This window comes from Argiope bruennichi, chromosome 7 (assembly GCF_947563725.1).
Source record: "Argiope bruennichi chromosome 7, qqArgBrue1.1, whole genome shotgun sequence".
Lineage (NCBI taxonomy): Eukaryota > Metazoa > Arthropoda > Arachnida > Araneae > Araneidae > Argiope > Argiope bruennichi.
This window is the reverse complement of record NC_079157.1, coordinates 4,471,003-4,490,322: the sequence shown is the minus strand read 5'-3', so window position 1 is coordinate 4,490,322 and position 19,320 is coordinate 4,471,003. Positions and strand designations below refer to the sequence as shown.

The following is a 19,320-nucleotide window of genomic DNA, read 5'->3' as shown; positions in this document are numbered from 1 at the left end:
TATATTTAATGAAGAGGATTTCAGGATGTGATCGAAGAGATCAAATACCCTTTTCATGTCTGCTGCACCAACAGCAATCCTCGAGATGAGTTCATCCATTAATCCATTGGCATCGAATGATTTAAAATGTCTCAAAGGAAAAAAAAATCACAAGGATTAAGAGCAGGAATAAGTGGAATACAAGCAATGAGTGCTCCGCTTTCAATCCACTTCTTCCGATATGTAACATCGAAGTATGCACTTCGTGGAGAAATTATGCAGGGGCCAGTACCAGGTTACCAATGAGGCAAAGTAGGTAACTGCCTAGGGGTCCGCAACTTTGAAGAGGAGAACAAAAGCCTCGAAATTGTAATATTTAAGGAGTATCTTGATTTTACACTTTTATTGAATTTACCAAGGTCGTGCATTAACTATTCGGATCAAAATTAAATATCGTATAAATTTGTGAACGTTTTTCTAACAACATTCGTAATTATCTTTTGTAAGTTTTATATTACTTTGTAATTTTTAAAAAATGGTGTTTTATAATTTTAAATTGTCCGACTCTATAGTTAAATTTTATCTAGATTGTGTTAAAAAGCGTTGAGTCTTTTTTTATAGTATCTTGTGTAAAATTATTTTTAAATTTTAATTTTGTATATACTTGATATGCTGAATATTGAAAGCGATCACCTTTTAATATTTTACACATTTCAAGTTGACAAAATTTGTTACTTAAAATTGCTTATAATGATATAAAGTTAAATACAAAATATTACCTACTTAAAAGGGGTGGAGGTAAAGAGGGCCCAGAGACTTTATTGCCTCGGAGCCCTAAGAGAGCTAAACCCGGCCCAATGCAGGAGTACCATCCTATATGAACTATACGCTTTGCTGCTGTGCGATCGGCACATTTCGCAATTTCGGGAGAATGCGTTGCAGCAAAACAAAATACGTTGCTCTATTCACCCATTCGTGCAACAAATAAAGTCCCAAGGGATAACCAACGAGGATTCCAACTTACGCATGGGCATTAAACCTCCAATGAAACTCCCACGATATAAGAATTATTAATTAATCACATGTGTGCATTATGTATGTTAACAATGCCTATTCAACTGCAATGCCTTTTCGAAAACTGCAGACGTTTCTCGCGATTTCAATGAGATTTGTAATATCATTGCAATTTTTTTTTTCCGTTTCTTGATACTAAATAACTATCCTCTGAATTTGTCTATCTGAGCATTTTTATTCCTTTTGATACCTAGTATGAGCCCTTCGAGTTCTATTGCAGCTTCTATTCACCTTCATGCTTAATAACAACCTCCGATTTTGTTCGTCCAATTGCATTTTTTTCTCTCTTTATGCTTAGTAACAACTCTTCGAATTTGACGGTCCATTGCAGTTTCTTCCAATTGTGATGCTTAGTAACAACCTTTTAAATGTGTCGGCTCATTAACACAGCCTTCTGTATTTTATTATTGTAAATATTAAGAAGATAAATTGCATCTCAAATTCAACATTTATATAACTTATATAAAATCAAAACTATAAAATATTGATTCAATTAAAAGCTATTTCCAAAATTATATTACACCAGGAAGCCTGCAACGATGCAAATTCTCAATGTTCTGTCATATAAAAATATCAATTTCAGAATTTTTTTTTAAAAAGCTAAAATGAGTTATTTAAATAACAGCGTGTAAAGATATATCAGATGAGGTATTCCACATAAATTGAGTGTGAATGAAAGAATGACACGATTAGCAAAAATCCTTCAAAAACGAGACGAGTGCAGTAACAAATAAGTGACCAATGTAAATATAGAAAAAAAATGTACATTTACAGCTCATAATTAACAAGAAATGAACTGACAAAGAAAAAGTAAGAGCTTCAAAACATACCGTGGTATTGGTTCCAACTTGAACTGTGACGGCGATCTGAATTTCTTTGGGATTTGTAAAGCGTCCAGAAACTATGCTCCTGTAAGGTGAATGAAAGATGTTTATATTACAGTCTGCCTTGGGCACACAGGAATTTATCAAAAGGGTAAAAGTAGCATCATTTAGGGAAAAAATGTACTGCTTTTCATTTGTTTTCGTAATTAAACTAAATCTGAAATGGTAATTTAGTCCATTCGGGTACGTCAAATGAAAGCAATTTCATGATTCTCTAATTATCGAATGGATCCTATAATGGGGAATGTTTGACTGAACAATGATGACGGTTTTCAACCGAAGATTCATTTCATTCCAATTTACACAATCGGCCTATGACGATTCATTGGTTCACAAGGAATATTAGTTGCGTTTCATTTTGATTAAATCTCTTATGCATAATATAAATTCATTCTCTAGTAAAGTAATCAAATCGTGATCGGCATTTAGGATTTGTAATTTATAAGATTTTACAATTATTCATTCCGTAGCTGGAATTTTCATGTGGATTGCTCTACATCTGTATGAAAACCATGCCCATAAACGGCTAATCCGACACACTCGAAGCACTAGGAAAAATATGAATACCCGAACACCTCAACAGCATTGTTCTGGAGCTAAGGTTGATTTCTGAAGGTGATCACGGGCCACTGTAGGGTCTCTTCTAAAGGACGCACGGCCCGACTTCGGTAAGTGGTAGCTGAATTCTCAACATTTCTGTACTCACCAGGCCAGTAAGAACTAACCACTATTCCGAAAACATTGCCTCCCCATGACTGAGGTACCCCACAGAGAAGGTTTGGTTGGTTCCTCACGTTTTAAACCAAGACTAGAGCTATTTTGGGACGTGCCTTGTAATTTTGAACTGCGGTCAGATGACGAGGTCAACACCTGAAATGACACCCCCTCTCCAAACTTCCATACCATATGAGTAGGAGGACGTCTGGCTCCGAAGAATTTAACGTGCATTAGACCCGCTTACACGACGACTCTTCGGTGGAATCGGGTTTCAAACCTGAAGCCCTCCAGTTCCTTACTAACAGGCCCCCGCGGCCACCCCTGGGAGGAATCTTATCTTTACGGAAAGTATAACTGCATACTTTACCATCTGATGACATGTTGCTTTACGCAATGCTCGAACTTTGATTTCTGATCTCTCTTTTAAAGAGCGCGATTTATTCCATCATTACAACATTATTTGCGATTTTTATTTATTTTATTAGCACATCAAACATTGTGCAAGCCGGGCTGATACATTATGAATAGAAAATGACAGTAGGCCAACTATCAGCCGTATTTAGACAGGACAAGAATGAAACGTTTGTGCAATAGTGTCAATTTTAAAGCCGAATATGCCATAAAATAATTTTATGCCCAGGTACCGATCGAATTGTCAAGACTGATACACATTAGAATTCACATCGATATATTACTTGCGTGTTACTTGTTGATATGTTACTTGTTTAGCGTGTTATAATGAAGGCACAAGCGAGTACAATGGTAAAACAAAGCGATGAGAGTATATTTCTACTTTGTGTTTCACCCTATTCTCTGTGATGCATTTAGAGCACATAGGCTTACCTTAAAAGGCCGTATTCATTTCTCAGCGTAAAAGATTAAAGAAAATAAAGTTAGATGACTTACTAAATCTCGATAATAAACTAAATAGTAATAATTCTTAGAAAAAGACGGAGAAAGTAAAAGAATAAATTAAATTCGCAAAAGCTTTGCCACAAAATTATTAACTTTTAAAAAAATAAAAAGAATTTCCATTTCATAATGCAATTATTTCTACATCAAATTCTATCTCAAACTTTTTTTTTTACACTAGTTCGTAAAATGTTGTGTGACAAATTTCAGCCAAAACAGTTAAGAATTTTACATGTATCAGCAGCATTGATAATATATAATCAAATTTCTGATTGCTTGTCATTCTAATTATGGCGTAATATTTCATTTTTAAACCGTTAAAAATACATTTAATTTGAAATACACTCTAAATGAATTATGTTTATGTTGTTTCGGCTAATAAGATTTCATAATTTTTAGCAATACATTCATTTTTTTGTACAGTTGCCTACTTTTATAAGGTATTTAATAACATTTAAATCATAACATTTTAACTTTCCTCTAACATTTTAAACAAAAAAAATTCAATTCTTCTGAGAGTAAGTATTAAAATATGGAGTATAAAAGTTGCTTCCATTCTTCAGTACATCGTTCTGAACATACTTGCTTTTTGGTACAAACACTACTATAGAGGTATGAAATACAAATAAAACTTGTTTATGTCTTTTTTTTTTTTTCTGAAATTATTATTTAGTGCTACTATATTTCATCTTTCATAGAAAGATATAAATGTGGATTACAAGTAGCATTTTGCTACTTCCTATAATATCTCAGTCGCTACTCTTAGTTAGTTAGTTTGCGATTTTTTTGGCGCAAGGGCCATATTTGGCCATGCTGCGCCAATAGTATGGTAGAAGTTTCTGGTCTAATGGTACGGCGAATTATTTCAGTAAAAATCAAATTCAGATTTTAAAATACGAAGTGTTCACTATAGTAAACAAGGTTAAAAGTGAAAAAGATTTGCTATTTAAATATGATGATAAAATCCAATTGTTTTCAGAAATGTAAAAATGTTACAATGGGGATTTTCTCCCACTCAGTCACTGATACTCGGACATGATGTATTAAAATAGCGTATTCGTTGATGATTGTAGACAGGGCATTCTGATAGTATGTGAATGACCGTAAAATCGACATGGCACAGTCGCTACTCTTAGAGCCTGAGTCTCCAAGAGTAAATTCTTGATCTGAGGGGAAATGCAATAAGTATACAAGAGTGTGGCATTTTCAGGTTTTATTTGTTGCGTTAAGAGACCTATGAATTGGCACATTAACAGGATGATATTCTACCGATTTGCCTTTACTCGCGATGGGAAATTTTGAATGTTTATAATCACGAAGTATGTGGCTTCACTGCTTACATTTGAATGGCATGAAATTTATTTTGAATAGTTGATCTCTCTATATTTTTCGTTCATTTTACGAGAATTGGTATGAATTATTTTGATCTAGGAAATAAGTTTAAAGTGTTCTACATTTCTCTTAATTCTTTTTTTTAATGCAGTCGTGCTGCATTTGAACCTGCTCTCAGACGCAAATGTCTCAAAACGGACTGAATTCAACAAGTTCATTAACGAAAGAGCAAAAGGATTTTCATAATTAAAAAGTCACATTTAAGTTAAGAATGAACTTCTCATCAGAGCTGAACTTTGCACAGCTCCATCCTGTTTGCTGTTTGGAACTCCTCCAAGAAGAATTAATGACGGGCAATTAACGGGGCCATCCACTTTTTCACGTCTTATTCAAATAATGAGGAATGCACCATTCTATTAATGCTCCCGCTGACCCATTTCTTCTGCCCATAAAACGACCCATCGTCAAAAGGAACAAAAACAGGACTCACGTGACAGCCGAGGTGTCCCCGAAGCGTCGCTCCCACGACTTTCGGAGGTGATGGAAAGGTGCTTGGTCCGTAACCATGACGACGCTATCGGCCCAAGAGAGTGCGAGGGAGTTTGGAGTCTTCGTGACGTCACCGGCCAGATCCATCGACCCAGCGTTGCCGCTCCCCCTGCTGTAAAAGTTCAAGGACTAGAGTCAGAAATTTTGCTGATACCGGCCACGCTCAATGGCCAGAGATTCAAGACGTTTAATCTCGCAAAGATACGATTATGATTAGTTTTTATCACTTGTGCTTGACAGACAGAAAAAAACAAATTTAAATAATAATGGAACACGCATTGTACGTATATCATCAATAATGTAATTAGATGAGTTATAAATTTAAAGACAGTCACAGGAGAAACACGACACCATCAAAACTAACATTCCAGATGATTCTTTGGAAAACTTTAGATAACTGCTGTTGTAGTTAATTTAAACGGAAAATCTGTATTTACTTCTATGGATAAACGTAAAAGATTACTTCATAAATACTAAGCAAAGATCATGAAACCAACAAGAGCTCTCCACTCGAAATTTTACTTTCTTGCATACGAAGTATAGAAAAAGTACTGCAATCGTCGAAACATTCGATCAGGACATTTTGACGAATCTCCACGTTTTAAACCTCCCAGAGTTTAAAAATTATTTTGCCCCCCCCCCCTTTTTTTTTTTTTTTTTGCATTACGGTTGCCTATCTGTGACGAAGTTAACTCAGAACCGATTTGAGCTAGATGGATGAAATTTGATATAGGGTCCTTACACCCAAAATTGTCCAAAATTTAATTGAAATCTACAAGTTCCATAAGAAATGTGTCTATGCGTCTCACATAAGTGAACTCTATAACTAAAAAACGAAGATAGCTTGATAGATAGATAAAATTCAGTACACAGGTTTAACATCTATAATGTAGATACTCTCCAAACACATTTTGAGTCAACTCCAAAAAGACGTTGACCGTCTGTCGGTCTGAAGAAGCATATAAACACGATAACTAAAAAACGCAATGATTTAGATGAATCAAATTTCGCATGTGATTGAGAATATAAGCGTAACTATGTCATAAACATAAATTCAATTTTCGAGTACTATTAGCCAAGCCAGAAATCAATCGTCAAAAATTTCACCGAGAAATACACGATCGATTGAGTTAAAAATGCTTTCACACCATAGATGAATATTACCTATCTATTGTTCACAAATGCCATACAAGATATTTGCAGGCTTACACAAGATCCAAAATTTTATGGTGATTGAAAAAGAACTTTATTAGAGAATATGTGAAGAATATTTGGTGAACACCATTCCCACTGGTAGTAAGTGGGAGTGGTGTTCCCAAACTCACCCCCTATACTCATACAATACGCCGCGTTCACTTCGAAACTAAGATTTTGTCATAAAAGGATCGAATATGCATTTCCGGATTAGTTTTCCTACAGACCGGATACAATTCCAAATCTGATGTAGATTGATATCAAGTCCTTATATCGAAATTCGTGCATCGAATATGTTGTGTTCACATATCCACAAAGCGAACCGACAGAATCTATTTTAATTCTCTCAGAGGGTAGTTGTAACACGCACATTACGCAATTTAAAAATAGCTAAAAGTTAACAGATTTTAATTGTTTTCAATTTTATTTTAATTTCAGATTAATTGAATAAATTTTACTTTTAATTCAGAGCTTCCACTAAATATTCTTCTGATGAACACTATTATATCAGAGCAGTCAGTGGACAGTCGAAACTGGTTGTGAAAAGTAGTGAACACGTACTTCGTTTTAACTAGCAAAGAGGAAACTACATTTAAAAAAATAACTCACTCATTTTACGAAATGTTTTTACTTATCGCTTTCTATTGTTAAGTTTTCAAAAAACTGCTTTAATTTTTACAAATCTCAATATTTTTTTGTAAAACAAATATGACCGAAACTATGCCATAGGAAAAGTTGTAATAAAATCGAGAAGCAAATTATAACGTATTTCAACTTGTGAGATTTATCTTTATTTGCGAGTGATTCATATAGTTAGACATTCTTTTTCACATATAAACTCGCACCCGGAAATACCAGATATCTCTCTGAGGATTCATCTCCGACAGAATCTATGTAATGAAAAATAATTATTACTATAATTTTCCTATTTGATAAAGAAGCAACGGTGGAAAAGAAATGCTATAAATAAGAAATGAAAATTAGAAAAAAAGGGAAAAGATTAAGGAGAGAAAAATTTCAGGTGGGAAAAGAAAAAAAGATGTCGAGGATTTTAAACTTAAATACAGATAAGAAGAATGATTTTACCTGGTTTTGCATGCAACGCATCTCTTTTACTTATGTATATAGATGTATTACTTATGTATTATCTCTGTAATGATGATATATTTCAATATGTTACATTAAAATCAAAAGCAGTAACGTTAAGATTTTGGGACAGATCAAGCAATTTTGAGCAAGAAAACGGCACTTGAGTTGACTCTTCTTCTGTCGAGCCACGCCAGTGGCAAGACGTTCAGTTCCAATAAATTTAACGAGCACGCCCGTTTATACTGCTGTTCGTCGGAGAATTCGGTATTCGAACACGTTGATCCTGTAGCCAAAAGATTCTAAACAGACTACTATAGTTCGCAATTGTGGTGTAGAATCGATTCAATACTTAATTTGTAAAATTTGTGTACAAAATGTATGCGATAGGAAGACAGATTTTGCTTGTGTTGACTGCAGTTCTGATGCAGATTGACTTATCTTGCTTAGTTAAATTATATATATATCATCGTAAGTCATTTGATATCATTTATTACATCACAACACCAAGTGATAATTACCAAATACGTTATATACTTTAATAAAATAATGACGAGGAAATTTATTTTATTGTTACGACTTGCCCAATACTTGATGCAAGTTGTAATTGAAGATATTGAGAAAATATTTCTAGTACTAAAATCAACAAAATGGCACAATGCTTCCTGATACATATTTATATATATATATATAAATAAAACGCTTATGTAGATACAGAGCAGGCAAAATTTATTGTTTTTCATTTGGTAACTGCACGCACGTTTGGATTGTTTACATCCTTGGCACGGCGAAAAATCTGAGAAAATTATATTTTGGGGTCAGATAATACGTAAAGATGAGCTTAAGGCTGGGAGTTTCAATTATAAATCAAAAGCTTTTATGAAATGGAAGTTTTTATAAATGAAAATGTTGAAGAATCATTCATAAGAAGATCGGAATATTCGGAAAAAGTAAACTTTTTTTTCGAGTACGGAGTGAAGTTTCCGAACTATGTGAAAATCGCCAATCGATTTCGACACTTTGAAAAACGTCTAACCACTCAAAATTCTCTATCATTATTCCTTTAATATAGTTTAACATAATACGATGAAAATAATCAAAAATTACTTTGAGATAAGATGTAATTTATCAAAGTGGAGCCACATAAAAACATTAATACCTGGCATCTTAAGTCGACATTTCAGTTTTATTAACATTGTGTCGATCCACTTTGATGAAATACGCCTTATATAAGCAGGGAAAGAAAAAGCAACCTCAATTTTGATTTTTAAACATCTTAGAATATATATTTTATATATTTTCATAATTTCTCACTGCTACCAAAAAAATTTTAATTTTAGAAATTTAGTTTTCAGTAATTCATGAAATTTTTAGGTTAGCAATTTAAATAATTTAACTTTGCTTTTAGCAAGGAATGTATTTATGTCTTTTTATTACGAACAGAAGTGCATAGTTATACGGTAAGCGAGCTAGGATTACTTAGTGATCCCAAAAGAATCGTAGCGTGGTGTTTGTGAGTGGAGCAAATAAGGAGCGTAACTCCCTCATTTGTGAAGGGTTTAGTTTAGTATAATTTATTAACGTCCCGCTTTTTAAAGCAACGTTAATTCTATTTTGGGACGGACCTCGCAATTTTGAATCGCGATCAAATGACCAGGGCGACACCTGAGCTAGCACCCCTCTCCAAACTTCCATAACACACCAGCGGGAGGTCGTTTGGCCCTGATGGATTTAACGTGCACCAGACCCACTTACATGACGGTGCTTCGATGGAATCGGGTCTGGAGTCTGAAACCCTCCGGTTCCGAAGCCGAGTGTTTACCAGGAGGCCACCGCGGTCCTTCGTGATTCTTGGGTGTTCACGTGCAAGTAGTATTATTCCTTAATTATGAATGAATAAGTAAGCTGTAAAAAAGTAATTACTATCAAAAAACGTAAATACTTTTAACACATTCATAATTTTGCAAATGTTACAGCTAGTTTCGGTTTTTCCTTCGTCAAACCATTTATATACATTTATGACTGATGATAAAATTCTGCACCAAATATCCTACTCATTAGTAATGCTTTTGAGTAATGTTCATAAGCATGTGAATGAACAATTTCTTCCGTAATTTGACAGAAATCTGCAATTATGCTTTAAATACCAAATTTCTTTTGCTTAAGTTTACTTATCTTTGTGTTTTCGAGTTATCAGACGTGATTCTGGAAATGACAAGTTTCCCCCCCCCCCCCAGACTTCGAAAAGTCTAAAATCTGGAGATTTCAGCCAAATGCGAAGCTCAGATTTTCCAACGAAAGATTTTTTTATCTTTACTTTGTCTTGTACTTTGAAGATTGTTTGACCTTGTCATTTTTGTAATCTTTAAAAAGGGGTAGTGTGCTCCAGGTATGTGGACAATCAAATCGATTTAAAAGGACAATATAATAATGAATATCTGACAGATCAATAGAGGCAATCTGCAATGCAGTCGATAGTGCTATTTTGAGCATGAATATATTTCACCCTACTCGTAAAGAATTTATTGGACATATTTTGTAACCTAAAATGAAAAAAGTAAAGTCAACGAGTAAATTCCAAGTATGAAAATCCAGTTAAATGTCAAAAAACATGCATGGAGAAAATTTTTAGATGAATTTGAGGCAATCACAAAATGTACCAGTCTATCATTTTTATAGCTTATTTTAGTGTCCTAATCTATATTATTGTCTATACATTGCAGAGTGCAACAGTCGCCGCATCATATATTACAAAATTCTTGATAATGATGTATGATATCGAACAATGTTTTATTATATCATACAGTATATTGCATTACAAGGATTGCAAATAATCCTGCAGCACCTTGTTTATCTATGGTCGAAAAATATTACTTTGCATTACATATTATATAGATTTAATGTAAATGTGCCTTTAAAATTATTTTTTTTTTACTATCGCTTAAATTTAAAGGTCCTCTCCCTACCGATCTTCTCTTATTTCTGAAAGATAGTTTCTGGAAGTATTTACCGTTGAGTTGCAACATCACCTGAAAGTAAAGCGACTCAAGTTTTCTTCTTTCTGCTGCTCTATAGCATGTCACTTTGTTTCCAAACCGGCGTTTAAATAAAAGAAATTTTAAATTCTTCTAAATTTAAAAAAAAGTCCAAAATTGAAGAATAAAACTATCTGAAGACACTCCTTTATTCATTACTTCTGCCAAAGAACGCTACATATGCACATGCACATTATATAATTCTCCATATTCATATGCTTATGGAAATGGTGATGCGTTAACTCAGCTACAGTCTTTGCAATTAACTTATTTAATCATTGTTGCGACGCCATTGGATTATTTCATATTCACGAATTCGTCCTTGATCGCACGTGTGACATCATAACCTTTACGTAATAGAGAATTTGAAGGGATGTAATGCGCGATCTCTGATTGGTCTTCCATTACATCACTGTTTGATGTCAGAATTTTATATAGCATGATCTGATGTTAAAAAAGCTACGGCGTAGTTCTGTTCTTGTTCCTTTCGTGTGTTAGTGAATGTCTCTGTGCTGTGCTTTTTGTTAATAAAGTGACTGTTACTCGTAAGAAATTCTTTTATTTTAATAACCAGAGCATAAGAAATTTGCAGAAATATGTTACAGATACAGAAAGTAAGTTACATGCAAGTCGTAGTTGTAACCATCATGATCACCCTGTTTAATGATTATTGCTACATTTCAGAAATAAAACAAACCGATACTGTATGTATATTGGGTGTGCATTGCAGAACTAGTATTTAGCAAAAATTTAGAATTTCTTGTTTGTTTGAATTCTACTTTTAAAGGCTATTTTGGTATTTCTTTCCATCCTAATCTAAAGATAAAGCCAGTGTTATTTGACATGTTTGAGAGAAATTAAAATGTTTTTTACAGCCAAAATTTCTGCCCAAAAAATAAAACAATTTACATTAATGTCGTTTCTTTTGTGTCATATTTAAAAAAAAATTAGTTTCAATAAAATTAGCAATTCATCAAAGGACCAGGAAAAAAGATTAAAATTAAAAGCTCATCTCCCCCCTCTTTTTTTGTCCATGTACCTGCATCTCGCTACAATTTTGTCAGAAATTGTTCTTTATTCTTCGAGCAACAATTTGTTCCATTACTTTCTGTCGAAGCTTTTAAAAAAATTTACGGACCGATCGCCCTTTTACGATGCATCCACTACTTAACAAAAACTGAATGTTCAGCTAATTAAATCTAAAGCTCGAGGCTTTTTAGCGCATTGTGAATTCTTATGGAAATTGCTTTTTTGTTATTAAAGGCAATTTTTTTCCTCAATTCAAACTTCTGCAAGTTAATTTGAATTCCTATTTTTGGGAACAAAAAAATAGTAAAATTGCAGAATACATTATAGAAAAGCATTACCACACTAATTTTATGCACAAAATATTAATTCTACAAAAGGGAATAGCGAAAAGATGAAAATAAATCTATATAAAATTCATTAGAATGCTCTCCAATCCATTTTCCCATACATTTAGACATTATATGCAGCTTTTTGCTCTTGCCTAGTCGTAGAATGAAATAATATTTGAAGACACTTTTTGGAGCTTATTCTTTCACCAGTTGGATACAAGTTATATAGATGTACATTTCCGGTATTTTAACCATACAGGAATTTTTTATTGTTCTATTTTTCAGTTATCATATTCAAACTGCAAGAATTGATAAGACCACTTCATGTAAAATCTACTACAACTCTCAAAACAAGTCTATACTTCTAGTATAAAACGATGCGTCTCATTTCCCTTTCTACCTCATTGTGTTTTCGAGTTATCGTGTTCACATTCCTTCGGGTGGCTGGTTTAGATTGCCTTGGCAACTTTTATTCAAAATTTCAAATATATATACAACGCCGGTATAAATATCGAATACTAAATTCACACGTCCAATTGGTTTCATTTCGAAGTTATCAAGTTTACATACAAGCCAACAGACATAATAAAATAATTTCAAAAATGGGGTTCCTTTAAGAAGAGTGGCCTAAATTGGAAAGTTCTTCAAAATTTCGAAGAGTAGATTAGTTATATTAACGTCCCGCTTTTAAAGCAACACTAGGGCTATTTTAGGACGGACCTCGTCATTTTTAACCACGATCAGATGACGAGGACCGCACCTTATCTAGCAACCCTCCTCTTCAAACTTCCACATTACGCCAAAGGGAGGACGTTTGCCACGACGGATTTAACGTTCACCAGACCACACTTACACGACGGTAAAATCGGCAATTCTCCGGCCCTGATGCCGAGAGTTTACCATCAGGCCACCGCGGCCCCTTGAAAGTAGATAAGAAAGAAGATAATTGGGTATTTGTGGAAAATTTTAATTTAGGATGATACGAAACAATGCAAGTAAATCATTTCTAAAACAATCGAATTTTACTCCAGAAATAAAAAATCGCAAAGTGGATACAAATGTTATAATTACGTTTATAAACATTTTAATACTATCACTCTGCATCAGCATCGAAAGATATCAAAAGCTATTAAGCTACAAATGAGGATTTGCAAATCTTGTAATTCTGCTATTCAGAGTAAATTCATCTTTTTTATCTTCAAAGCCAAAAGGAATTATAGCTATGGGAAAAAGATATTTTTTTATTAGGTTTTAGAGCGAAAATCCATTTAATTACGCTTGCAACTTTTATTCGCGAGCGCTTTCTCCATCGCCTCATCTTTTCTAATTTGGGATGCAATCACATTTCGCTCTGAAGTGGAAGAAAGAGCTTGAATATTCGATTTCCTCCTAGGATTTCATTTTCCCCTTTTCATCGCATAGACTAGCGAAGTTCAGCTAACAAGGTTTCCGAAATTGATTTAAGAAAAGAAAATCACGAATTTTATTTTATTTCCCTTTTTGTATTCTTGTTTCATACAAAGAAAATGTTTTGTTATGTGGTTTCCAAGTCACATTTTTATCCAACAAAGAAAGGGAATCTACTCAGGCTCAATGGTAGCAAGAAGTCCTCTTATGCACTCAAACAAACATGCCAAACCGAAATCTTGAAGCTTACCAAATAAAAGATATTGCAGTCGTTACAAGGATAAAACTTTATTAAAAATGTTAGTTTCCACTTTTCAAATAAGATAAATTATAGTAATTATCCAAAAATTTCACTGCAAAAATGGACGAACTTTAGGTTGAATACCTTTATGAATCTGTAAAAAAATCCAACCATTTCTTTTTTCTAGACCTTTAAAATTGAAATAACATTTTGGAACAAATGCGCCAACGGAATGAACGCTGAGCCACATGGTTGAGTGTTTGTCAACATGATACTTAGCTCAACTTTATAAACGCAATGAACTGATTGTGGGATGTTTTGTGTGCGATTATCACACCAAAATTGTAGATCTTCGTCTAATCTTAAACTAAATCCGTCTGCCTGTCTTTTTGCATGAGAACACGATGATTTACATGCAAATTTGAGACAGTATTGTCACTAAAATTGCAGATTTCTAACCAAGTTTTAAATCAAAACGTGGCTTAATCATCTTTACTATACAATAAAATTGGGCTCAAAATTCGCCTTGTTGTGGTAGTTGAAGAATGAATACTTAAATCTGATTCATTTGATACAGCAGACGCCAGAACTCTTTTAATAGAAAATGTTCTCCCTCAAACATGGACATCTTTTTCATTCCGCCAATGAACCAATTAAATTCCAGTCATTTGCTGCAAATACTTTCAAAACTTTTCCAAAAATGAATGCCAATGCTTTTGAATTGTATATTAAAAAAGCTTTATATAAACGTAAATGTAAACAATTGTTGACACTTTTAATCGTTTCCAGTTATGGTAAATTATTTTTAAACGAATTTTTTTAAGGTCTTGAAACGACAGTTTTCATATTCTAGCAAACTATTTTTTATTGAATACAGTCTTTAAACTGGAATGAAATGAGATGAAATTTTATGCATGAAGGGGTATAAATGGATGCAAAACTTTAATCGTTTACTTATGGCAGTAGACAGCCTTAGCTCAGAAAAATAAAATATAATCTTGTAAAGCACAGAATTTTGTTAATAATGAAAAATAAGAATAGGTAATATGTAAGCGGTTGAACAGTACAACATATCTTACCTTTCAAAAGCTTGAAATGAATGAACTATTCGATTATCAGAACAAGTTATAAAAATTGGTAGCAAAATCCGGAATACTATTCCTTGTTCAAATGTATCAAAAAAAGCGTCAGCTATAATCAACAATAATTTGTTATTATAGTTCGTATTGACCAACAGGTTTAAATAAAATTGGTAAGAATTAATCTAACTTTTGAGGATAATATTTTTTTAATATTCATGTTAATTAGCAGGAGTGCAGTTTTATCAATCATAATAAAATTTATTTTAAAATAAGACCAATATTTTTTATTCTTGGACTTTATAATGCATTTTTAAAGCCGACAGTATAATGCAGTGCATAATATACATTGATAAAATATTGATCTGCAACAAGCGGTCATTAAGTTTGGAAAAGAGCGAGTTTTTACATTAAAAGAATGCCGAGGGAGGAATAAATGGGATGTAAATGCCGCTAAAATGAAGGGTGAAAAACGCAATGCCATATCCCTGGTGTTATTGGTTTTTGCTGAAAGATTCACCATTTACATTCAGCGGCTGCAGGAGTAGGTTGAAAATTCGTAAACCTCGGGGGCCACTTCCCCTGAGGCAAGAAAAAAAATTTATAAAATTCCGATTTATGAAGATTTTTTTCCCTTTATACGATTTTTCTGACAGATTAAATGTGGTCATTTTAAACCAACTTTAATTATTTCTCATACAAAACCTAATTATTGAGAAAAAATTTTGAATTTCATTCAACCGTACTCTATCCCATCGAGCGCCGCTGTATAACTTCAGAATGTTTTAAAACGGCCGCAATCAGGTTAAAGGTGGACACAATTTGCTGTAAAAAAGTGACAGAACATTCTTAAACCGGCTGGGTATGTTTTTGCTTTCCTCCAACAAAGGGTAAGCTTCCCGAGTATCATCTTCCCTTTAAGGCCAGGGATTTTGAACAGTACTGAGTGTTCATTCAAGTAATAAATCTGTCAGCGTACAGTAGCTGCCTGGTGATTTTCAATTAAGAATTTGCTTTTAGATTTAAGAACTACTTCTCTTTCAATCTGAAGTGTTTGCAGAAAAAAGAACTTGTTTGAAAAATGATCGTGAAATACGATCTTAAAAATTTTCAAAATAAAATAAATATAAATTTTCAAAATTTGTTAAACTTCAAAAAATAGGAAAAGCATTAAGAGATTTAAATTTTACAATCGCCTATTTATGTCATGCATGTAACCGCCTATTTATGTTCCAAATGAATAGCATAGATATACTGATTGGGATGAAACCGATCCACCAGCTGCATTTGTGATATCCGTACATTAAAATGCATTCACTTCCTCTCGAAGGTATTGCTTTGACGAATGATGCAGCTTGAACGATTCATCTGCATCACCTCCCATTTCTACAATCATTTATCCTTAAGGGCAGGGAATAAATGTCTCATTCTGAGGCAAACAAATTTATTTGATATAAAGAAAAATACGACATTCATTTTCTTACACTTGACTTGCTCTAACAACTCCAATTAAATATAATGAACCAAACAGGATAGAAACAACTCATTTTAAATATACACACAAAATAGCGTACCCCTCTGAAATATTTCAATCTCAAGGCAAATAAATTTATTTTTATCCCCTCTAATTCGAAAATTCATTTTTGAGATTACATTTGTTCATACATACCATTGAAAAGATACACGATAGCTTCAAAAGAGAAACATGAAATTAAGCCTCACACCAGCATTGTATATCTGTACCAAATTTGGACCTGGTCAAAATCCGTATTTAAGTTCAATCAAGCCCTCGAGTATATCATTCACAGAATTGCACATACAGTAAAAGTAAAGATTTACACTCTTCAGAATTATTTTGAAAAGGCCATATAAAATGCTTCTTAAATCTGTAATCTACTTTGAGCATAAGCAAACTATTAATTGTGATAGATTCGCTCTTTTTTTAAACAGAAATATGATATGAATACCAAATTTTAATTTTATTAATATAATACAGGATTAAATCTATATTATAATCTTAAGAAAGTGTTACTGCTAAAATTCGCAATAAAAAAATGTGTTTTGATCGATTTAAATCGGCGAAAACAATTCGCCGATGATGAGTTTCAATGATGAGTTTCGTGTGTGAAAGACGGTTGTTAGAATTTTTCCTTGGAAATATATTTTGCTTCCGAGTATTTAAAAATGAAATATAGATACTCCAAAGAAATATAAAAATGATTACTTTTAAAGATTGCTTTCTAATTAGCGTGAGACATTTTTCCTGTATTCGGTGTAGGTCAAACAAATGCAACAAAGATTTTCGGGGCATGCAAGTCACTTGATTCATAATCTCTTCAAAAGAGAAACAAATGAGAAACACTTCCACGGAACGATGAAATTCTAATCTTGAATATCAAAACTAATCAACCAAAAATAAGAACAAACAATGAGATTTCATTGACTGTCGGTTTTGATGCAATTCAATGAAATGCCGAAAACATCTAGAAGCCTGATTGGAAGAAGAGCAAAAACAATAGAAATTGTTTCATTGATAAAATGGAAATAAATAATTTTAGCATGAGCCAAAAAGATCAAATTATAAACAGTTAACTGAAAAAAAAAGTAATTTTCTTTAATAAAACTCGCTTTTTTTAACACACCGCGTACGGCACTCTGCGAGCTCAACGTATTAGGTATTAAACAATTACTTAAAGTATTTTTAAATATTGATAAATATTTTATACATATATTTATTATATAAGGTTTTGAACTATTATTTCATACACTTGAATAATGCTTTAAAGTGTGATATTTGATAAACCATATTCCCTTGTGCAGTGGTATTCGGCACGATTTGCAACAGTGTCTTGTTTTAAGACATTACGAACCGCCCATGAGTTTTCTCGTGTTGCGTGTCCTGTCGGTTATTGCTTCATAAATAACAAAATTGAGGATTTTAGAACGTACAAGTTTGCCTAAAAGCGTGCTGTCCTTGGCTTACGTCTTCAGATTTCTTTACGGTCCTTAATATGTTAAATATTTGCCTCTGGTTGATTATGCATCTATTTAGTCTAAAACTATGAACGAGATATGTCGTGACCCGTTGTGAGATATATGTGGTTATAACGCGATTATGAAAGCCAATATAACGAGAAGTGTCGTGACCCCGTTTAGCAGGTCCATAACATTTGGCCTGCTAAAAGCGAGAGATATCGTGACCTGTATACAATGTGTTAATATTATAAAGCAAACGGCATTAGATGAAGCAACTTTGTGCCCTTAAGAACCAATCATTACTGTTATATTGCAATACACCTCCTAAAGTAAATATTACGTGATTTTTTTTCAAAGAAAATGATAATCCCTGCTGAATATTTGATGAATAATACATAGAAATGATACAAATTAGTATTCTTCATTTTTAGCAATTATGATTTGAACTCATTTTAATTGAAAATGGAACAATGAATATTAGAAAATAAAATTAGTTAATCATTTTACAATTTCAACAGAATGAATTCCAATAGAAAACCTGGGATATATTTTGATGAGACATTTATGTAAAATAAGCCATTCAATAAAATTAATAATAAATTTTTAAAAAATAACCGAATGCTGTAAAACTTTGTGCACACAATGAATTAAAAAAATTGGTATTCAGTAGAATCAATGCTATAATAAATTCCTGAGATAATTACTGTTAAAGGAGGACATAGTTTATACTAATACAGTCATCAACAATTAAAAAATAAAGTTACAGGCGGTGTTACATTTCTTATTATCGCATCTCCACAAATTTAGTGTCATTGAAAATGACACGAGAAGATAGGTTTGTTCCAAACAAAATTAATTAACATAATTAACTACTATTTCGGAATTTTTCCATTATGGAAATTCAGATTTTTTTTTAATTGATTTGTTGTCCTGAATTCTGATGATAATTTCGAAAGTTATAGGGTTTTGAAAATGGAAGCTTCCATTGTTAAATAAATCTTACGAGCTTTCGGCAATATCTCGGAAACTATTGAATATTTCTCAAAAAATTTTTGACTTACCTAAAATATCGTGTTTTATAAAATCATCAAATAAATGTATAAATAGCACAAATTTAATTTCTTTTGTGAATTTTAAACTTGGATGTTGGAAAAAAGATTATTGCAACATAGTACAACTTTTGAATAAGAGCAAAGTAAACATGATAAAATGCCGGAATCCAAAAAGTCCTGTGCATATCCTGAATCGTTTTGAATACAGTGCGAGTCAAAAAAAAGTAAACACTAATTTTTCATGTGTGAAACAATATATAGCAAATATATTATTGACTTGTAACATAAATTAATATTGCATAGTTAAATAATTAATATTAAAATATTTAAATCGTTATAAATATTAAACAAATTGTAATTACAAGAAGAAATAAGCCGCTTAATCAAAAAATACACCCATTTTTGAGCGTCAAAAAAAAGTAAACACTGACAAGTCTTTCACTAT

At 32.7% G+C, this 19,320-nt stretch overlaps 1 protein-coding gene across 5 annotated transcripts in view; it reads right to left on the bottom strand.

Moving 5' to 3' along the window:
• Window positions 1–19,320, bottom strand: part of LOC129976061 (uncharacterized) — a 180,552-nt gene that overhangs the window by 27,260 nt on the left and 133,972 nt on the right. For all 5 annotated transcript variants that reach the window (XM_056089420.1, XM_056089419.1, XM_056089421.1 and 2 more), the window contains exons 6-7: window positions 5,389–5,559; window positions 1,884–1,962 (exon numbers count right to left, since the gene is read on the bottom strand). In XM_056089420.1, coding sequence (XP_055945395.1) covers window positions 1,884–1,962; window positions 5,389–5,559 — 250 coding nt within the window. The remainder of the gene's footprint in view (window positions 1–1,883; window positions 1,963–5,388; window positions 5,560–19,320) is intronic.